Source organism: Oncorhynchus mykiss, chromosome 3, assembly GCF_057628025.1.
Source record: "Oncorhynchus mykiss isolate SJ-2025 chromosome 3, ASM5762802v1, whole genome shotgun sequence".
In the NCBI taxonomy this organism is placed as follows: Eukaryota; Metazoa; Chordata; class Actinopteri; order Salmoniformes; family Salmonidae; genus Oncorhynchus; species Oncorhynchus mykiss.
Window position 1 is genome coordinate 87,742,857 of NC_143024.1, and position 23,894 is coordinate 87,766,750.

The window sequence follows — 23,894 nt, forward strand, 5'->3', positions numbered from 1 at the left end:
ACGGACCTCCACCCAGGCAAACCGGCCAAGCAATGTGTTTGCATTGGAAGACAAAGTGTTAACTCTGACATAGTCTATTAGCTAGAAAGCTATCTTGGTAGCATACATTTCCAGCAATTCTACACAGTTTGGCATGGAGCTGAGAGACAATTTTGCAGTTATGAAGTAATTAAATGCATGTTATAGATTTTCGATTCCCTGACTGTCTAGCTTTAATTTGACTATTAGTTGTCAAATATCGTATTATTTAAAATATATTTCGTTCAACATCTTTTCTGCATGCTTTTTAAGTTGACAAACAGTTTTTTTCATCCCAAAAATTGTCACTTAGAAGGCCCACCTAAGAATTTTCCTATACAGAAACCCCCCTGTAATTAGCTCCAAAGACTGTTTCTGCTCCATATTAAAGGGGTAGTTCGAGACTTTGCAATGAATCCCTGTATCTACTTCCCCAGAATCGGATGAACAGGAACAGCTAACCTGCTATCTGTTCCTGTAAACGTCCAGTCATTGAGCTTGTTGGCATTGGCTTGTGAAACTACTTCTAACTTATTTCATACTGGACACAGAACCATAAAAATGGTATCCACAATAGCTGTTGCAGCTAGCGATATTCACAAAATAATGATTTTACTACTATTACTAGAAGTGGACTATTCTGTTTTGGACCAGATGCTTGGGGAATGTTGCTTCATTGGTCACGTGGTTAAAGCATCATTCTATTAAGCAGCTGGCTAGATACTAGCAGCGCGTTTTCAATATGAAGCATCATCGCGATTGCTGCGCAATTTGACTGCAAGCCTTTCCTCCCGTTTCCAACTGGACAGCTCTCCAAACGCGCAGGTAAGCGTTCAAATCCGATTGACAAAACGTTCAGACCAAGACCATATAAAAATGCTATTCGGAAAGAACAATAAAGACCACTAGCCATCGTCTTGACTCAAGGAAATTGGTAGGAGGAGTCGCCGCTTCTCCCAAGCACCCAGAACTACGTTTATCCAGTCATCAAAGTAGCCTATTTACGTTTAATATTAACCTGGAATAAAGGACTTGATGATGACATGCAGCATTCCAATGCAACCGTGTAAATGAACATCTAAGGGTCCATGCAGGTTATCCATAGGCTACAGACGGGTGATAGCGCTGTGTATCGCAAGATATTCACTGTGTCGATGCAGGTGAATCATGGGTTGCTGCGGAGGCGGCTTGGCGCTGCATTTGACGGTTTTCTATTTGTGTCATTAGTTTAATGGTGCTTTTCTGCCACCTTATAAGGCAAACCGTTATGACAATTACTTCGGCCACTAAATCAACATGCAGATAAGAATGCTAATTTGCATAGAACAAAGGACTGTAATTTGTTGAATGAAAGCACATCCCATCACGTTATTGGGCTAATTCGGATTTATATGAAAATTGTTTAACCGAAAATAGTTTAATCTTATTACTAATATTCTTAATAATATTTCAGTCAATACAAAACGCTTGAATTATTCCACAAATGTCCATCTGTTCATGCCATGCAGCCTTCGCTATTCTGTTTTATGGCCCATGCCATGAAATTGATGGTAGGATAGCAGAGGATAAATTGACATCAGGTGCAGGACTTCATTCCACAAGCCTATTGGTTCTGCAGAATGGGAGGTGGGCAGTGAATTTGGTTGAAAACCACATGGTCTCGGTATTATGAGTTTTCAATGTCAATATAGTATGTTTATCAATTAACATACATGCAGTTGAACAGCATCACAATTATACCCATAGGGTGGTGCACAATTGGCCCAGAGTTGTTAGGGTTTGCCTGGGGTAGGCTGTCATTGTAAATAAGATTTAGTTCTTAACTGACTTGCCTAGTTAAAGAAAGGTAAAATAAATAAATAGAATGATACTGTAAGTAGCCTAAGAGATGCAGTACCAGTCAAAAGTGTGGACACAACTACTCATTCAAAGGGTTTTCTTTATTTGTACTATTTTCTACATTGTAGAATAATAGTGAAGACATCAAAACTATGAAATAACACATATGGAATCATGTCGTAAACAAAAAAGTGTTAAACAAATCAAAATATATTTGAGATTCTTCAAAGTAGCCACCCTTTGCCTTGATGACGGCTTTGCACACTCTTGGCATTCTCTCAACCAGCTTCACGAGGAATGCTTTTCCAACAGTCTTGAAGGAGTTCCCACATATGCTGAGCACTTGTTGTTTACTTTTCCTTCACTCTACGGGCCAACTCATCCCAAATCATCTCAATTGGGTTGAGGTCGGGTGATTGTGGAGGCCAGATCATCTGATGCAGCACTCCATCACTTTCCTTCTTGGTCAAATAGCCCTTACACAGCCTGGAAGTGTGTTTTGGGTCATTGTCCTGTTGAAAAACATATGTTAGTCCCAATATGCGCAAACCAATTGGGATGGCGTATCGCTGCAGAATGCTGTGGTAGCCATGCTGGTTAAGTGTGTCTTGAATTCTGAATAAGCAACAATAAGCTCACATTTTTGTCTGTATCAGAGTCTTTAGCTTCAACCAGCTAAGCCTATATATTGAGGAAAGCAGCATTTTGTAGCTATTTTAATTCCTGGCCTGCTGGCCTATTGCCCAGCCTAGATCACATGCATCATCTCTGTAACAGAGTCAATGATTTCAAATGGCTGTGAGACTGCTCAGGTAGTTGAACCAAAATGCTTTTTTGGAATGTTCTACCTAATTGAACGGATCCAGGTCTTCTCCACCATAACACTGTCTGTTTGAGGCCGTTGTTCTATAATGTGAACCATCCTAGTGTCTCTGCAGCAGCCCACTAGTCTCTAAACATAGACATATACATCAGCAGATAGGACGGCTAATAGTTTGCCTAGAGTGGGGCGATATCGCCTCAAGTGAGCTGTGTTATCGGCTTGAAGTGCCCATTGAATGACAGATCAGCATTCTCAGCTGAACGTCTGGCACCGTTTTTGTCAGGCTTACTTTGTGTTAGCCTGGACACTTACTTACAGTGGCCATTATCACAATGTAATGACAACTTTTAGACTTTTTAACCGGGACCTGCATTTCAGAGTGGGAAAACATATCTAGGATCAGTTTTGTATTTTAGATCATAATGTATAAGATTTCATAGACGTGGGGGACCTTGGCTCATATTCCTAAAGCATCTCAGAGTGTGAGTGCAGTATTTTTCAAGTGTCCATATTATCTTATTCAGCCATCCAGGACGTTCATGCCAGGCGTTCTGAGAAAGGCCCGAAAAATGTCCAAAGACTCCAGCCAGCCGAGACATGGAATGTTCTCCCTGCTCCTGTCCGGTAGGCTGTACCAGTGCAACAATATCAAGGCTCAGACAAACAGACTCTTATCCCCTGGTCATAAGACTGTTAAATGGCTGACAACTATGCTCTCCCTCTCCCACAGCCTATCCACACTTACTCTATTCCCATCCACAGGTCTCTACCCACTCAGACACAACTTACACTGCTGCTGAAGTGATTATTGATTAGATACATTACTCCATTACAATGCTGTCTATAGATTGTTTTTGTATACTCATTGTATAGTATTATCATTCTTACCATTGCATTGTTGGGAAAGAGCTCTCCAGGTAAGAATTTCACTATACTTCACTATACGTACCTGTGTACGTGAAGAACATATAAATGTAGAAACTTGAAACGTATTCATTATATCAATCAATCAAATGTATTTATAAAGCCCTTCTTAGCTCAGCTGATGTCACAAAGTGCTGTACAGAAACCCAGCCTAAAACCCCAAACAGCAAGCAATGCAGGTATAGAAGCATGGTGGCTAGGAAAAACTCCCTAGAAAGGCCAGAACCTAGGAAGAAACCTAGAGAGGAACCAGGCTATGAGGGGTGGCCAGTCCTCTTCTGGCTGTGCCAGGTGGAGATTATAACAGAACATGGCCAAGATGTTCAAATGTTCATAGATGACCAGCAGGGTCAAATAATAATCATCACAGTGGTTGACGAGGGTACAACAGGTCAGCACCTCAGGAGTAAATGTCAGTTGGCTTTTCATAGCCGATCATTCAGAGTATCTCTACCACTCCTGCTGTCTCTAGAGTTGAAAACAGCAGGTCTGGGACAGGTAGCACGTCCGGTGAACAGGTCAGGGTTCCATAGCCACAGGCTGAACAGCTGAAACTGGAGCAGCAGCACGGCCAGGTGGACTGGGGACAGCAAGGAGTCATCAGGCCAGGTAGTCCTGAGGCATGGTTCTAGGGCTCAAGTCCTACTAGAGAATTAGAGAGATCATACTTAAATTTACACAGGACACTGGATAAGACAGGAGAAATACTCCAGACTTAACAGACTGACCTTCGTCCCTCGACACATAAACTATTGCAGCATAAATACTGGAGGCTGAGACAGGAGGGGTCGGGAGACACTGTGGCACCGTCCGACGATACCCCCGGACAGGGCCAAACAGGCAGGATATAACCCCACCCACTTTGCCAAAGCACAGCCCCCACACCACTAGAGGGATATCTTCAACCACCAACTTACTATTCTGAGACAAGGCCGAGTATAGCCCACAAAGATCTTCCCCACGGCACGAACCCGAGGGGGGCGCCAACCCAGACAGGAAGATCACATCAGTGACTCATCCTACTCAAGTGACGCACCTCTCCTAGGGACGGCATTGAAGAGCACCTGTAAGCCAGTGACTCAGCCCACGTAATAGGGTTTGAGGAAGAAAACCCCAGTGGAAAGAGGGGAACTGGCAAGGCTGATCCTGGATCAGCACTCCCACTTTGAGACGCTATATGAACACGAGCGAATGTCCCCTGTGTCTATACAATCTTATACATTATGATCTAAAAGACACAACTGATCCTAAATCAGTATTCCCACCCTAGACTCTCTTGATACTCCAGACTGGTATGAAGCCGTACTAGATCCTTCCTATGGAACCCCCAGGGCAAAAGAGGTGCAGCTTAATGTATGTTTCATGCTTACCAATTGTCTGACACACTTGCTAGCGTACCACACAAATCCACATCCACACTACCTAACACCCTAGGCCAATTAATCATAGTAATTTGCCAAATAATAAATCTAAGTCTAACATGGAATCAATGCGTGCCTATTATACCATGTCTTTAGATGTATTGATTGTCCAAGGGTTAAAGGTGTCTGCATGTTTCCCAGACGAAACAGTTCGGAACAGTTTGTGCGTATATAATGATAACAATGTGACGTTTTTGTCTGTTTTGGACTTCGACAAGGGTTTTTTACGCTGTTCAGGCGCACAACTTTTTTCTCTCAAGGCAACCCGAAGTCTGTAGCCAAAGACTACTCCCCCTCTTCGTCGATTGCTCAACAGTAAGAATTCTTCAACAAAGTCTTAATCTTAATGTAAAATTGTGCTACCAAGATCTCCATGGCAAAACTCAAGAAATGCTTTAAATTTTGATTTTTATCTTGAATTAATTTAGACTATTTTGAGTAAGGCTATGGCGTCTCAAAATGGACAAACAGCCCTATGCGAGCACACTCTTTCGGTTGGACTAGCCGAGGAGGGGGGCCTGTTCTAACATGCTGAAATGGGAATGGCTCCAGCTGTCAATTCCCTTCATGTTGGTGTCATGCAGGATAGACATATAATGGTAGCACAAAATAGGAGGGATCCAGGTATCTATTCTGGATTCAAATGGCACATTTGCATGTTTTATTACTGTTGGACAAGTGAAACTGTTTCCAGAGTTCTGCTCCTTGTTGGCTTTGTGGACATTTGTATTTACATGCCTGTCTCTCATTATGCTTGCCAAAGAGCACTTTGCTTTCTCCTTGGATGAAGGCATTCCTCATATGCCAGTCTTATATGCATGTGGACAAACACACACACACACATACTTTGATCATCCCTCTCACATAATACTGCCCCCCTCAGATACTCAGTCATAAACCCAACCCCCAGAGTCTATGACCAGCTGTTAGCCAGCTAGATACTGTAGAGTGACGGGCTTGACATTTGGTACAGGTCTGTCCAGAGGTTAAGGTGGTTGACTGCAGAGGCTCCTGCCTATGTGGAGTTTTTTTTAATAGTCAATAATACAATAAAAGATTAGCTGTGGCCAGGGTGGTGACACACTTCACCGGCTAACAAGAAGAAACCCTGGCATACCAGAGAGAAGGGAAGGTAGGACCTTTAGTGTTTATTGTGCAGAGCTCAAGACGTGTTTTAAGGGCACAAGGAGGCAGTAAAACAAGGCATGCTCAAGATTAGTGTTCTTAGAGCCTTGTCACATTCAGATAGCTTCAGCACTACAGCGTAACGGGGGGATTCTCCATGCAGGCTGACATCCAAGGTTAGGCTATTCATCATGGTTGGATGTTTGAACTGTTGAGTGTAACACACAGATTGTGCATGCTTTTCAGTCAGTCTGGCTCGCAGCACGGGGGCCCACAGACACTGGGGAATCTCAAGGGCATCTAGAAGTGCAGGCTGGAACTAGTAGCTAGCTAGACCGTTTTGATAGCTAGCGTGCCCTTTTGATAGGCTTGTTGGTATTGTGGTCATGTTGAATTAACAGTTTAAACCAGTCCAATTCTTTCAGACCTACACTAGGGAGCTAGTTGTTGTTTCTGAACAGGACTGTTGTTATACTGTCTGAGTAGTGAAAGTTGAGGATGTTTTCTGACTGTCACTCTGTCACTTGACAGGGGTCTGTAAATCATTACAGCTGCTCAATAACGGGATGATGGCTAAAAGCCAGTCCCAAATTGACCATTAACCCCTACCCCATAGGCACTCATGTAGATCTGAAAGCATTGGATACATAAGATATAAAGCAGGCCTGGCCAACCCTGCTCATGGAGAGCTAACATCCTGTACGTTTTCGCACCAACTCTAATCTAGCGCACCTGATTCTAATAATTCGATGTCAGGTTAGTGTCAGGTTAATTAGAGTCAGGTTAGTTACTACTGGAGATGGAGCGAAAACCTTCAGGAGGGTAGCTCTCCAGGAACAGGGTTGGGCAGGTCTGATGTAAAGAATAATGGTAATGGCCCACTTTGCCCTCTGATCGCCTGTTGTGGGAATGTTCAGCATATTATTGTTTACGAATGTTAAGAAGCTCATGCTGTATATGTGCCCTTTGTTCTAACCAATGGGGATCTTTGGTTCCCATGCCCCACTGAAAGTATCATACTGTTCACTAGCAATATTGTTCTTTATTCTCTGAGCGATCAGTCCTAGCCAGCTCTGAGGCACTGTGCATAACAATACACAAGAAGGTGTCTGGATCCTGGATGTCATCCAGACAGGCAGATCTTTCGTGAGGGGGAAAGATTGTTGTTGGACCCCCTTGACCTCTCTCCCATTGCCCTGGTCTTGGTAATTACAGATCTACTATCCATGGCATGTTTACATGGATGAGAGACACCTGTTGCTTCTTCCCAAGCAGAAATAAATCCGCTGCAGCAATTTTGGCAACATCATGATTATTAAGTTATCCAAGGTGCCCTAAGCAAGTTGCCTGACGACTCACCATGAATTGGATTTCTCTGCTCTATCGATAGCTATGTACATTCAGTCTGAAATTGCCTTCCTATAAGTTGTTTGTGTGAATTCGAAATGAGGGACATTGTACAAAACAAATTAATCAGTGATTGGATCGTCTTTAACAAATCTAACCGATCAGAGTATCAAAGTTGATAATGTCATCACAGGCTCTGGCCCAACCCATTGTTTTCTTGGCACCAATCAGAATGGTCAGAATGTGTTCGCATACTAGAAATCTTTGGGGAGGGAGCCAAATCCAGACTCATGGTTGAGAAGAAACATCCGTTGGTCAGAACGATGTGGATGGGCAGCCATGTAACTGAGCAAGGTAGTTACATTGATAGCAGATTTCCACCTGCACTTGGGTTGATTGTAGAACATAAAGAAACATTAAAATAAATGCCTGCCTATTAATATTCTAGCTAGATAGCGTAGCTGCTTTTGGGTTAGCATGAGACAATTCCTTGGCAATGTACTAAGTAAGGCCGTGCACAGACCTTTCAGGGGGGCAGGTGTTCAAAATGTAAAACATTTGGGAAAAGAGGATGGGCTATCAGCTGATCATTGATGTAAATCTTCTCGTTAGCTAGCTCCATTTATTTTACTTATTGTGATTTACCTCTGTCTTTCTGCCTCTCTCTGGTGCACAAAATTGGATGTCCACAACAACCACATCAGGAGACCACTTTTGAGGTCTGGGAAAAATCTAAGAAGTTACCATTTTTGGGGGGTATAGTTACCCTTTAATTCAACTGGGAACCAGCCAGAGACTGGTTAGTGATGTTTGCAAAACAAATGGCCACTGGATGGAAATAATCATGATACAGTATGATTCTACCAGGTAGGCACAGGCTAATTTGTAGTTAACATTTAATTGAGAAGGGTTTATGGAACCTACATTAGCGTTATCGCTAACAGCTACTTAAAGTGGTAGACAAACACGCACATAAATACAGGGGCATTCCTGTGTTGATGCCCCCAGAAGCATCATGCCCATAGGGAGGGGGGGGGGGGGGGGGGGGTACAGGGCCATTTGCCCCCTCAGATTTGTCCTGTCACTTTTTTTTAAAGTTGTTGTTTCTCTATAATACTAGACACATAGTAATTTTATGAAGTAGACTTTAGATAGGTCGTCAATCTCCCAACCTCATAACTAGCTACCAAGAAGCCATTTCAGGCTATTAATCAAGTTAGCGTAGTTAGCTCGTCTAACCATTTTAGCTGGCATGCCTGCTGGCTAGGTTGGTAGACTTTAGAAAATCAAGCATTTACTAAATGAACTGAAGAAGACTCACATTCCTTTCAGTTGCACACCCAGATTAGCAAAGATGCCGAGAAGCAAATTTAGTTTAAGCATAATGATTATGGCTCTAGATGGCAGGAAAAAGCCTTTTCAGGTGTTTGAAAAATTCTAAATTCTCAGACTTCTGGACAGAGAGCACAGCACACCTCCAGACTACCAACAAACATCCTCACATACTTTTTGTCCCGTTAGATATTTGGGTGTTTGAGTGTCTCTTCCGAATGTTTAAGGGAAATACGATTCACTGATGCGTTTTGTTAATGTCTTTTGAGAAGCTTGGGCAAGTTCATGCATTTTCTAGTAAATTCAATATATTTAGTTGATTTCCTGTTAAGTTCAATACATTTTTGAATATTGTTGAATTCGGTCTGGATTCTGTGATTCTGTCCACGTTTTCCACAACACAGATTTTATAGAGCCCTAGTAATAGGGGCAGAGAGAGAGTTTGATATAGCGAATCAAGTAAATTCAGGAGATCTGAATGTAAAGATCTGGAGAACATTGAAATTAATATTTTGTTTTGCAAGCCTATTAGCTAGTCTGGCGCCAATAACTGTGTTGAAATCAAAGTAACATATTGGTTGTTTGTAACAAATGGTTGTTTGTTTACATCTGGCTGTGAAAATTGTATTGTTTCAACAGTGATTTGTAGCTCTGGATTGATAGATTGAAATTCATGGACCTCTGTTATTCTAGTAGTAACAACAAGATAATTTTTCCCCCTTTTAATTGTTAGATTTTTAATCTTTTTTTAGGGTGGTGGATCAGCTTTAATATTGCAGATAGATTGTAGCTTCCATCAATGTAATTGTCTGCATCACTTCCAATCCCCCATATATGTTTTTGCATATAAACTAAACAAAAAAAGAAACGTCCTCTCACTGTCAACTGCGTTTATTTTGTGTAAATATTTGTATGAACATAACAAGATTCAACAACTGAGACATAAACTGAACACGTTCCACAGACATGTGACTAACAGAAATGGAATAATGTGTCCCTGAACAAAGGGGGGAGGGTCAAAATCAAAGTAACAGTCAGTATCTGGTGTGGCCACCAGCTGCGTTAAGTACTGCAGTGCATCTCCTCCCCATGGACTGCACCAGATTTGCCAGTTCTTGATGTGATATGTTACCCCACTCTTCCACCAAGGCACCTGCAATTTCCTGGACATTTCTGGGGGGAATGGCGCTAGCCCTCACCCTCCAATCCAACAGGTCCCAGACGTACTCAATGGGTTTGAGATCCGGGCTCTTCGCTGGCCATGGCAGAACACTGACATTCCTGTCTTGCAGGAAATCACGCACTGAACGAACAGTATGGCTGGTGACATTGTCATGCTGGAGGGTCATGTCAGGATGAGCCTGCAGCAAGGGTACCACATGAGGGAGGAGGATGTCCTCCTTGTAACGCACAGCGTTGAGATTGCCTGCAATGACAACAAGTTCAGTCCGATGATGCTGTGACACACCACCCCAGACCATCAGCTTATTGTCAACTACTGTACCGAGGCCCTTACACTCCTCCACCTGTTCTATGCTCTGGTCAACGATGGGGATTTCTTTTGGAGCTGATGATTGCTTCCTATAGTCTGTGATTTGGTCTTGGTGACATTCAGATCCAGGATGTTATCCTTTCACCATAGGTCAAACTTGTTGAATCATGTCATAAGAATTGGATGTGTCAAGAATAACAGGAAGCAATCATCAGCTCCGAAAGAAATCCCCATCGGTGACCAGAGCATAGAACAGGTGGAGTGTAAGTGCCTCGGTACAGTACACATTTGATATATGTTATCTCAGGGCAGGTGCTCCTACAGTCATCTGTATGGAGTGTAAATAGGACAGGAGAGATTACTGAGCCCTGTGGTCAGAGAGCAGTGTCATGAAGCACAGTCCTAAAGGGGACAATGCTGTAAAATCTCAGAAAAAGGGTTTCCAAAAGGGTCCCCATAGTAGTAACCTTTTTGGTTCCATGTAGAACCCTCTGGGGAAAGGGTTATACATGGAACCCAATAGGGTTCTACCTGGAACCAAAACGGGTTATTCAAATGGTTATCCTATGGGGTCAGCCAAAGAACCCTTTTAGGTTCTACATAGCAGCTTTTTTTCCCTAAGTGTATAAGCATCATGCCCGCCTTCAAGGTTGAGAAGGGTACAACATTCACATGGCCAATGGGCTTACCTAAAGTTGCACTGACAGATTGTTTTTTTGTTGGGCTCAGAGGAGAGCAAGTGAGAGAGAGAGAGTGGGTGTTGGGTTGGGCATTCCTCTAGGGATGTGATATGTCTTTGGCTATGCCAGATTAAGTGAAATGACATGCTATTCTATAAAATCATTTCTCTGTAATTAATTTTACCTGATTAAGCTAATCAGGTAAATAGTTAACTAGAAAGTCGGAGCACCACAAAATAATGTTTATAGAGCTGTTCTCTTAATACCTAGTAATCTTTTACATCAATAGCAGTCAATATTTTATCGTCACCTTATTTAGTCTCATCTGAAAGATGTAAATTCTTGGTTATCTTCACGAACCCTGGCTAACAAGTTGAATCGGCAATACAACATTTTATTTAATTATTTATTTACTATATACCTAAATAATCACACAGAATTACATATACACAGAATGTATCATACATTGATTACAAATGATGTCATAAAGGAAAACGTCCTCAGCGGACGGAACAGATATGACAGCTGGTTACATAAAGAAAGAGGGTGGGGTTTTGAATGAAAGAGCGGGAAGACTGAGCAACAAAGGGTGAAGCTATGTCTCTATTGGGACGTAGGCAGCTATGCTATCATAAGTACAGTATCTTATGCATTCTAAATTACCGCCCATTTGAAAAAGGAAAATGAAATAAATATTTACTCTGAGCTGCGCTTCGATCGGTTGGTCGTAGATGGGAGTCCGAGTTGTCCTTTGAAGAATGTCTGATGGTAGAATGGACACTTGGTAGTACTGTCGTCTTGTGGTAGAACACATACTCTGCCCGTCCTCTCGTAGCCCACGTCTACAGTTGCTGCGCTAACGCGACGGCTAGGAGGTATAACTTCTTTAGTGAATAAGTGTTCAAAGTTCATACCAAGTTGCTATGCTATATGCTCATGCTATATTCTGGCTGGTATATTGGAAATTCATCCTTCTGGCATGTAGGTTGTCACCTTCACATTGAAATTCTATGCTAATTTCGTTACGTTCTCTAAGATTGTCTTAATTCTGTAGGTGGTCTTTGTCCTTTCAACGTGGGGACCTCAAGTCCACACGTCCTTGGAACCAGTTATTATCTGACCCTTTTAACGTAGGACCGTCGCCCTAACGTCCTCGGAACAGAAAGTTACCTTTTCGTTAAGGGGCTTATATAGGATTGGGAGAGAGGGCCGTGTTTCATAGTTTACAACCACTGTTCACATTGGCGTGGCCACTGAGTTGGCAGAGTTTACAACCACTGTCTGTTCACATGGGCGGGGCCACTGAGTTGGCAGAGTTTACTCTGACAAATCGTTCTCTCCATTAAGAAACTAAATTACATGTAATCTTTTCACAAATAGTTTCATATTTAAACATTTAAATGCACAATAATTCCATGTGAATGTGTAGACTTTCTATAAAGTTGTGTAGACTTTCCAAGATACAGTTTGTCGTCCTATCATCAGTAATCATGTCTCAGACTCCAACTGAACTGACATCATATTCATTAAGTCCCAACGCATATTTTCAACTGGTTGGAGTACCGAAATATGGTTCCGTTTCCCATCTTTTGATGTCACCAGAATCTCTATGTTAACAAAAGGCTTTTTCAAGAGTCAACTCTATAGAGTAGAGAGAGAGAAATGGTCATAAACCTCCCCCATCAAGCCAACGTAATAACAGATGGCAGGATGCCACTGGAAATGATCAGGAGTTGTGGAGGGGTACTGGAGTGGGATAATCAGGAGTGGTGGAGTGGAGGGGGACTCGATGATGATCAGGAGCAGATGTTTGTTCAGGCCACTATCCTGAAAAGACCTATTCCTTCAGTGTGTGTGTTTTTGTTTTTTTGCCAGGCAGCAGTCCTCTGCAACATCATACTCTCCCTGTTATTTTCCCCTGGCTGAGGAAATGTTTCCCTTGGCTAGCCCCGAGCAGTTTAGGTTAACATTTGGCAGGGGTTCCCTGATCTGCTGGTCAATTCCTGGGTCATGGTCAGTAGTGACAAAAATTGAAGAAACGTTTTAAAGCTTAGGTGCAACGGAAGAGGTACAATCTGAACATGTCCAATAAGAATGATTGTGTTGTGAATTATTTTTTTTCTTCTCCATGTTATGGCCTAGTAAACATTACCCATGTAGCCTACTGTATGAAGGGTCAGGGCACCAGGGTGACATGTGGGTCAATGACCTCACTGGGACAGAGGTACTGTCCTTGTCTGTCATGGTTTCACATCTCATGTAATTTCATATTTATTGCACTTGCATTTTACAGTCATTGAATTTCACAATGTTACCTGCCTTGTTGTTGTATGAAGTGTTGTATGAAGTGCATGCTATTTGAATGTGGTGCACTAACTGAGATCAACATGGTTGTACTGTGTTATAATAACCCAGTCAGTACCACCTCTCAATTTCCTCATATATGCCCTCACTCACTTCTATCACACTTGCCTCTCCCATTTTCTTGTTTGATGTAAAGTCTCTTTCAAGTCCTCTAAGTGTTATACAGTTCACCAATGTTTAAGTTGTCTACTCTGTTCATTCTGTCAATGTTGCTCTAAATGAAATCAAATTATGTGCCAACTCCTTTAGAGTTGGGGTTTCCACTAGAGTTGGGGTTTCCACTAGAGTTGGGGTTTCCACTAGAGTTGGGGTTTCCACTAGAGTTGGGGTTTCCACTAGAGTTGGGGTTTCCACTGGAGTTGGGGTTTCCACTGGAGTTGGGGTTTCCACTGGAGTTGGGGTTTCCACTGGAGTTGGGGTTTCAACTGGAGTTGGGGTTTCCAACTGGAGTTGGGGTTTCAACTGGAGTTGGGGTTTCCACTAGAGTTGGGGTTTCCACTAGAGTTGGGGTTTCCACTAGAGTTGGGGTTTCCACTAGAGTTGGGGTTTCCACTAGAGTTGGGGTTTCCACTAGAGTTGGGGTTTCCACTAGAGTTGGGGTTTCCAACTGGAGTTGGGGTTTCCACTGGAGTTGGGGTTTCCACTGGAGTTGGGGTTTCCACTGGAGTTGGGGTTTCCACTGGAGTTGGGGTTTCCACTGGAGTTGGGGTTTCCACTAGAGTTGGGGTTTCCACTAGAGTTGGGGTTTCCACTAGAGTTGGGGTTTCCACTAGAGTTGGGGTTTCCACTAGAGTTGGGGTTTCCACTAGAGTTGGGGTTTCCACTAGAGTTGGGGTTTCCACTAGAGTTGGGGTTTCCAACTGGAGTTGGGGTTTCCACTGGAGTTGGGGTTTTCTACTGTGTTATTGACTTGTTAATTGTTTACTCCATGTGTAACTCTGTGTTTTCTGCTCATACTGCTATGCTTTATCTTGGCCAGGTCGCAGTTGCAAAGGAGAACTTGTTCTCAACTAGCCTACCTGGTTAAATAAAGGTGAAATAAAAAATAAATAAAAAATAAAAAAAAGGTAAGGGAACTGAGGTATCTTACCCACAAGTGGGACAGGGTGCACGGGCCCATAGGTTTGATAAACTTCTAGTTAAAACAATAACACTTCTACAGGCTGTTAAGACTGTATGTGGGGGGTCCCACAGCAAAGTCCAAACTACCAGAATCAACAAAAAGTGCTCAGTAGTGTTTGTAAAGGGTCACAGGTGGGTCCAAATGTTCAGGAGCTGTGGCTATAAAGCCCAATATAAGGCCTTGTTGTTGTGAGAAGAGACCACCACAGGATCAACCTCTAAATATGTATACCCTTAAATAAATATATACTAAATCAATATTGTAATTTATTAAGTTATAAGTGCTAATATAGGCAAATCAAGAGTTATGGTTAGGGTTACAGCTGGAGTTATGGTTGGGTTGTGTGTGTGTGTGTGTGTGTGTGTGTGTGTGTGTCAGTTGACCTATTTCCAAGCTAAACAAGGTTCCCTCACCACCTACCTCTCACTTCTCTCTCTTGCCTACACAGGTTATGCCACCCCACAGGCTTCCTGGAACCCCCACTGTGAAAGAGAAGGGCTGATCCCCAGTCCTCAAGGTCTAGCTACTCTCCTCCCAAGTCCACCCACCCCTCTGCCCCCCCCAACCACACCTAGCCCCCCCCCCACCCCCTCCCCACTCCCAGACCCCGGCCCCATGGCTGCAGGAGGCCATGGCCCTGCCAAGGATGTGTTGATCAACCTGCATCAGGTAAGATTGATTTATTGATTATGTTGATTTTCCTTCAAGAGGAAATTTATTTCGCAGCTCTCAATAGAAGGAGTAAACATCCCTAATACCTGAAACATAGATACAAGTCAACTGGGAACTCAACAGGGAAACAGGCAGATGAGCTCACAGGTCAGCTACCCAACTGCACAGACACCCAGCAGGGATGCAAACCAGTTGCTTTTCTGGCAACACGACATATCCCTCTAAACACAGCACTAGTTTGTGTACTGAACAAGTTCTTACTCATCAGTCACGATTTCAATTGTTGCCTTTTTGTCTGAAGTCCAGCTTACCATAAAGTCATACCCAGAGCAGAAATTTGAAAAACATTTGGAAAAAGGCAACAGAATTCAGGTTGTGAAGTAGATTGACTTAAATATCCCTGATTAGACTGGGTTGCTACGGCGTCTCCTAAGCAACCACCAGTAGTGCAGTTTCATGCCAAGCCATGTGAGATGCACTATGACATTTGCGACTACTCACTGAGGAGAAAGTGTGTGTGTGTGTACGGATAGATATACTGTAGGTATGCTGGCACTGCTGAATGTCTCTATGGGATTTTGTCCTGTAAGGTCAGTGGTAAATAGACATCAATGACATGCATACAGTGAGCTACTGTATCAAGGATTTCCTTTAGCTTGCAAGTTCTTTAATCTCCCAACTGTTTGTGACATTTCTACATGAAAGGAAAGCAGAACAAAATGACCTGTCAATGATTGACCTGATGTCTCCATTTCCTTTGAATGGAATGTAAACAAGATAATGAAGGCTGTATTCTGGCTTTGAGCAGGAGGAACATTCAGTAGAATATAGGCTAGTCAGTCAACTGTAGTTGCTCCCAAGCTATTTCTAAATGAATCTTTTGTGACTGCAGCAGAATGTGTGTGTGTGTGTGTGTGTGTATATATGAGAGAGAGAATTTTTTAATGTTCTCTCTAACGTTGTTGTACAATTAAAGGTCATGCAAATTTTTTTTCAAAATAGTTTAACCAGAGTTCTTTTGCAATATTTACTGATCTGTCTTTCAGATACACATTCATTAGTCATTCAGTAATGACAAACTTTTTTATATATATTTTTTTATTTTACCCCTTTTTCTCCCCAATTTCGTGGTATCCAATTGTTTTAGTAGCTACTATCTTGTCTCATCGCTACATCTCCTGTACGGGCTCGGGAGAGACGAAGGTTGAAAGTCATGCGTCCTCCGATACAACCCGGTAGCCAGCCCGGTAGCCATCCAACCCGGGAGCCAGCCGCACCAATGTGTCGGAGGAAACGCCGTGCACCTGGCAACCTTGGTTAGCGCGCACTGCGCCCGGCCCGCCACAGGAGTTGCTGGTGCGCGATGAGACAAGGACATCCCTACCTGCCAAACCCTCCCTAACCCGGACGACGCTAGGCCAATTGTGCGTCGCCCCACGGACCTCCCGGTCGCGGCCGGTTACGACAAAGCCTGGGCGCGAACCCAGAAAAAAAAAAAAAATAATGACTAGCTTCTTGTAGCAGGCTATAGAAAATCACAAGCCCACGTGTTAGTGATTTTTAGCCAATTCATCTTTATATTTTATGTTTAGCCAACTTGGCTCTATTCGCTAGCTAACAAGGTTGAACAGTTTAATTGTTATGAACACAACTTTCTGTCTGTCTCCAACTGTTTGAAAAGCATGTTAACCTGTCCACTTTGTTCAGATGTTGAAATCAAGTGGCCTACCTTATTACTCAGAATGATAACGAGTTGCCAGTTCCTTATATCATTTGGCTAAAATGCTGCTAGCGGTAAGTCAAATAAAATTTAATTTGTCACATGTGCCGAATACAACAGGTGTGTAGACCTTACAGTGAAATGCTTACCTACAAGCCCTTAACCAACAATGCAGTTTTAAGAAAATACCTAACACTTTTTTGATAAGGTAAGGTTAAGGTAAGGGATAAGAATAACAAATCATTCAAGCGCAGCAATAAATAACAATAGCGGGGCTATATACAGGGGGTACCGGTGTCTAGGTAATTGAGGTAATAAGTACATGTAGGTAGAGTTATTAAAGTGACAATGCATAGAAAATAACAGAGTAGCAGCAGCGTTCCAGAGGGGGGGGGGGGGGGGAATGCAAATAGTCTGGGTAGCCCTTTGATTAACTGTTCAGAAGTCTTATGGGGGGTAGAAGCTATTCAGAAGTCTTATGGGGGGTAGAAGCTATTCAGAAGTCTTGAGGGTAGAAGCTATTTAGGAGCCTCCTGGACCTAGACTTGGCACTCCGATACCGCTTTCCGTGCGGTAGCAGAGAGAACAGTCTATGACTAGGGGGCCTTCCTCTGACACCACCTGGTATAGAGATCCTAAATAGCAGGAAGCTTGATGTACTGGGCCGTACACACTACCCTCTGTAGTGCCTTGCGGTCGTAGGCCGAGCAGTTGGCATACCAGGCAGTGATGCAACCGGTCAGGATGCTCTTGATGGTGCAGCTGTAAAACCTTTTGAGGATCTGAGGACCCATGACAAGTATTTTCAGTCTCCTGAGGGGGAATAGGTTTTGTCGTGCCCTCTTCACGACTGTCTTGGTGTGCTTGGACCATGATAGTTTGTTGGTGATGTGGATGCCAAGGAACTTGAAGCTCTCAACTTGCTCCACTACAGCCCTGTCGTTGACAATGGGGGTGTGCTCGGTCCTCCTTTTCCTGTAGTCCAAAATCATCTCCTTTGTCTTGATCACGTTGAGGGAGAGGTTGTTGTCCTTGCACCACACCGTCAGGTCTCTGATCTACTCCCTATCGGCTGTCTCATCATTGTTGGTGATTTGGCCTACCGCTGTTGTCATCAGCAAACGTAATGATTGTGTTGGAGTCATGCCTGGCTGTGCAGTCATGAGTGAACAGTGGGTTCAGGAGGGGACTGAGCACGCACCCCTGCGGGGCCCCCGTGTTGAGGATCAGCGTGGCGGATGTGTTGTTACCTACCCTTACCACCTGGGGGCAGACCGTCAGGAAGTCCAGGATCCAGTTACAGAGGGAGGTGTTTAGTCCCAGGATCCTTAGCTTCGTGAGGAGCTTTGAGGGAACTATGGTGTTGAACGCTGAGCTGTAGTCATTGAACAGCATTCTCACATAGGTGTTCCTTTTGTCCAGGTGTGAAAGGGCAGTCTGGAGTGCAATAGAGATTGCATCATCTGTGGATCTGTTGGTGAGGTATGCAAATTGGAGTGGGTCTAGGGTTTCTGGGATAATGATGTTGATTAGAGCCATGACCTGCCTTTCAAAGGTTTTTCATGGCCACAGATGTGAGTGCTACGGGTCAGTAGTCATTTAGGCAGGTTACCTTAGTGTTCTTGGGCACAGGGACTATGGTGGTCTGCTTGAAACATGTAGGTATTACAGACTCAGACTGGGAGAGGTTGAAAATGAGAGTGAAGACACTTGCCAGTTGGTCAGCGCATGCTCGGAGTACACGTCCTGGTAATCCATCTGGCCCTCCTGCCTTGTCAATGTTGACCTGTTTAAAGGTCTTTCCCATATTCGTGGGAATTGACACAGAGCTCTTATAGGACCAGGGCACAAATAATAATATAATAAACAATCATTTTGCTCTTTATTTAGCCATCTTACATATGAAACCTTATTTGCTCATCAGAAATGGTGAGTAATTCACCACAGGTTAATGAGAAGGGTGTGCTTGAAATGATGCACATAACTCTGCAATGTTGGATTGTATTGGAGAGAGTCTCAGTCTTAAATCATTTTCCGCTTTGCCTGTATTTAGTTTTCATGCTCGTGAGGGCAGAGAATCCACTCTCATATAGGTGCGTGGTTGCAAAGGGCATCAGTGTTTTAACAGCGTGAAATGCCAAGATCGGATACTCTGAGCGCAGCCCCATCCAGAAATCTGTCAGTGGCTTCTGATTAAATTACATTTCACAGAACCTCTTGTTGCAATTTCAATGAGGCTCTCTTGTTCAGATATCGGTAAGTGGACTGGAGGCAGGGCATGAAAGGGATAACGAATCCAGTTGTTTGTGTTTTTCATTTCGGGAAAACCTGCATAATTGTGCACCCAGCTCACATATCACATTTGACATTGTCCATAAACATGAGTTAATTTGCACACAAACAATCATAAAATGATGGAAAGACCTATGTGTCGTCCTTGTTAATGCAGACAGAGAAGAACGCCAACTTCTTAGTCATAGCCTCATTTTGTCCAGCACATTGGATATAGTTGCGGAGAGTCCCTGTAATCCTAGATTCAGATCATTCAGGTGAGGAAAAAACACCAGATAGGCAAGTCATGTGAGAAACTAGTCGTCATGCAAGCAGTTAGACAAGTGAAAATTATGGTCAGTAAAGAAAGCTTGTCTCAATTTTTTTTTTGTAAGTGTCAACACTTTCCCCCTTGATAACCAGCACACTTCTGTATGTTGTAAAAGCTTTACATGGTTGCTGCCCATATCATTGCATAATGCAGAAAATACACGAGAGTTCAGGGCCTTTGCTTCAACAAAGTTAACCATTTTCACTTTAGTGTCCAAAACGTCTTTCAAGCTGCCAGGCATTACCTTGGCAGCAACAGCCTCTCGGTAGATGCTGCAGGGTACCCAAGAGCCTCTCGGTAGATGCTGCAGGGTACCCAACGGCCTCTCGGTAGATGCTGCAGGGTACCCAACGGCCTCTCGGTAGATGCTGCAGGGTACCCAACGGCCTCTCGGTAGATGCTGCAGGGTACCCAAGAGCCTCTCGGTAGATCCTGCAGGGTACCCAAGAGCCTCTCGGTAGATGCTGCAGGGTACCCAAGAGCCTCTCGGTAGATGCTGCAGGGTACCCAAGAGCCTCTCGGTAGATGCTGCAGGGTACCCAAGAGCCTCTCGGTAGATGCTGCAGGGTACCCAAGAGCCTCTCGGTAGATGCTGCAGAGTACCCAACAGCCTCTCGGTAGATGCTGCAGTGTACCCAACAGCCTCTCGGTTGATGCTGCAGTGTACCCAAGAGCCTCTCGGTAGATGCTGCAGGGTACCCAAGAGCCTCTCGGTAGATGCTGCAGGGTACCCAATTGGCGTCGGGACTCGCATTACCACTCCACTATGTCTCCCTGTCATGGCTTTTGTTTGTTATTTTGCTGAACACTAGATGGTTTAATTGTATTTTTGGCAGTGAAACGAGGCTTCTCAGTCGAGAAAAAAACATCACCCAAATGTATAGCCCCGTTGGGAAATCAAAATGGACTGTTTGAAAATGTGAATCAACATTTTATTTGGTGTACCCTGACGGCATTGTGCGTACCCTTGTTTGGGTATAGCTGGTGTTAGGCATAAGATTGCGGACTCACTAAACCTTCCGTCCTCTGCCTCGATGGTGTCGTGGTCCAGGGTGATGAAGTAGAAACCTGACTCCACCAGGTAAAACGTGTTCTCTACACACACTGACCTGTCTTCTGAGAACAACTGGAGTGAGAGAGGGAGGAAAACAAGATGTCAGATTTCAATTGGAGTTGAAATGTTTTAACATCAATTTAACAGTCAATTTTAAGGCTGTATCTAAAGAGGAACCTATGGATAATAATTTTGCCAAATAAGCGATAACATGCAATGTGGGACTGAGCCCAGCTGTAGTGCAATTCAATGGTACAGAATGACGCTGATGCTCAGATTTTTCACTTTAAAATGTACTGTATGTCCGACAAAAACCAATGATTTCCAAGTGGAAAAACCATACAACTCTATGCACAAGAACTACTTTAAATAATTTGCAATCATTGGTTTGTTTGACATACATACAGTCTCAAGACAACTCACTCTGTTATTGTGGAGTTGCCCTGTACCAATCCACACAACTTGTCAGTCAGCATGGCTCAGTATTGAACAGCCTGCTGTCATTTCATATCCAACCCACCTCGTGAAGAGCTATCCTCCTATAGGTTCACTTCATCCCTTATCCACACTACTCATATTGTTTAGCAATGACTATCACATACATTCAGTATAGAACCATCCTCTGAATAGAATCATATTCTCTAACAAATAGACAGCAGCTGGTCATCATCTTCTCTACGTGACAAATGTCCTATGGCACAATGTCTTCATACAGTGTCCAAGAAATTAGAGGAACTCTCGGTACCACTAATGATTCATTTAGGGGGATGATTGGTGGATGTCATGGTTACCTGCAGGAAGTCCCCAGAGTGCTGTGCATAGAGAAGAGCCAAGGTAACCTACTTGGAATGTATCTCCTGTCTCTGTCAGATGAGGAGAAAACAACTTCACTACCACATATTAGTGCCAGTGGACCTGCATGGAAAGAGGGACGGAGAGAGAGAAATGGTTTGAAGTCATTCTTATTTATTGTAACTAAACAAAAACTAAGTAAAAGTTACATAGACTATCGGTAAATAGCCCACCCATTTTTACCTACCTCATCCCCATACTGTTTTTATTTATTTACTTTTCTGCTCTTTTGCACACCTGTACATGACCATCTGATCATTTATCACTCCAGTGTTAATCTGCAAAATTGTAATTATTTGCCTACCTCCTCATGCCTTTTGCACACAATGTATATAGACTCCCCTTTTTTTTCTACTGTGTTATTGACTTGTTAATTATTTACTCCATGTGTCTGTTCACACTGCTATGCTTTATCTTGGCCAGGTCGCAGTTGCAAATGAGAACTTGTTCTCAACTAGTCTACCTGGTTAAATAAAGGTGAAAAAAAAAAATCAAACGTTAGCTTCCTAGATAGTTGATGTTAACTTAGCTTACCTCATCAATAGCCTTCTTTAATAACAGAATACCAAATAACTACTTTCTTTTTTGATTAGCTTGCTAGTTGGTTAGTTTTTCAGTAGAGAAACTAGCTAACCAAAAGGTCCAAAAACCTGACCAATTGCATTTCAGTTGGTCTGCTACAGGCTATGTTCATTGGCTAGAATTTCCTCCTATTATTCAATTATAGTAAGCATTTGTGAGAGGAAAATTGATTTTTGAAAATTGGAGTGAGAGGGAGAGAAAACATCCATGTGGCGATGCGGCGTATTTGTGAGAGTGCAGTAATTTCTGAGTCAGGCTAACAAAAAATGTCTTCTCTCAAATTAATTTACTGTGTGCGGAAATGCAGTTGTGCTCGCTCAAAATCACTCTGGCAAGCTCTGAAGTTTAATTTGTGCCCACCACTCAGCTAGGTTTCCATCCAATAGGTCGTTAACAGTAAAAACATCACAGCATTCGATTTGCCGGCTGGAGGACAAGGTGAATGTGATATTTATTTTTTATATACATTTGCAAACATTTCTAAAAACACGTTTTTTCTTTGTCATTATGGGGTATTGTGATGTCATTATGGGGTATTGTGATGTCATTATGGGGTATTGTGTGTAGATTTGATGCTGGAAGAAAAACAATTTAATCCATTTTAGAATAAGGCTGTATAGTCAAGGGATCTGAATACTTTCTGAATGCACTGTATGTCTGGCAGAATCCCTCATTACCACTGTCTCAGCGAAAGATTGTATGTTGTGTATTTATATATGGGGTCTCTGCATTCTTACATAATTCCTCAATATGTTTAGAACTGTAACTACTGAACCACTCGGCTGCAATATTCTGGCCTGAGCAGGCCACACATGATCGATCTCTCTCTCTCTCTACGCGCACACACACACTCAAACAGACAGAGACACACTCAGACATGACAAGAATGATCAGTGCAGACTCACACAGCCAGAGACACACTCACACAGCCAGACACACACACACACACACACACACACACACACACACACACACTTACGGTGTGCATTATCAAATGAGGAAGAAAGATGAGGTGGGGAGAGAGGTGTAGAAGACAGAAAAGGGAAAGAGGTAAGAACAGCGGCAGACAGCATATGATTAATGAATTACAGTGGTACCCTAATATTCTCTCCGTTAATCACAATTATGTGGTGTCTCCTAACCAGCCTTGGGCCCCCAGTTGGCCCGAAGGTTATTTTAACTGGGCCCCCAGTTGGCCCGAAAGTTATTTTAAGAGCTGGTGAGGTGGCGATGACGGGACTGGCTTCCTCTCGCACATCAAAACATACCTGCAGACGAGAGACAGATGGATGCATGATTAAGCCTGTTTCTTTTTTATTCTAACATGGCCAGTCATCAGGAGGTGAAATGCAAAACTGACCTTGGATCATTAACTCTGGGACGACTACATCTCTATCTGTATTTCAATGTAAAGCATCTCTTTTAATAATACTTCCTGTTGACCCGACCAAGTGACCTCTCACCTATGATCACGCTGTGCCGTCTGTGTCAGCCAGTTCAGATGCGGGAGGGGTTCACCAACACAGCTGATATAACCTAGAGGATTTAGGGAGAAGGGGGATGAAGTGAAGGAGAGAGACTGGTATTGTGTGTGTGTGTGTGTGTGTGTAGTCTCACCAGGTGTCCACACTTGGCTATAGAGTGCTTTATGCTGAAAGACAGACATATGAGGACAAACAATAGAAGATAATGTCAATAGAAGATGCATGTGTAGAAGATGTAGAACTGTATGTGATGCAGACACCTATCGGAGTGTACCTGACCCCTTGATCAGCTCGCTATCTGAAAGTAAAGAAAATAGCTTATTTATTGTAGATATGAAAACAATAACTGAGATATGACCATTCACTCTAAAGCAACAGATGTCATTTTCAGGATACGTCAATACAATGCAGAAAGTTTAACACCAGACTGTTATTGTGGT

At 43.1% G+C, this 23,894-nt stretch overlaps 1 protein-coding gene across 2 annotated transcripts in view; it reads left to right on the top strand.

Annotated features, from left to right (window-relative positions):
- Positions 1-518: 518 nt before the first annotated feature.
- The window catches only part of LOC110504803 (anion exchange protein 3), a 105,407-nt gene continuing 82,031 nt past the window's right edge, over positions 519-23,894 (top strand). The window contains exons 1-2 of one of the 2 annotated variants that reach the window (XM_036975226.2): positions 519-843; positions 14,937-15,157. In XM_036975226.2, the coding sequence (XP_036831121.2) occupies positions 15,104-15,157 (54 nt within the window). In that variant the 5' untranslated portion in view covers positions 519-843; positions 14,937-15,103. Of the gene's footprint in view, positions 844-5,953; positions 6,158-14,936; positions 15,158-23,894 lie in introns of those variants that run through there. The other variant, XM_090230417.1, reaches the window with a different exon arrangement.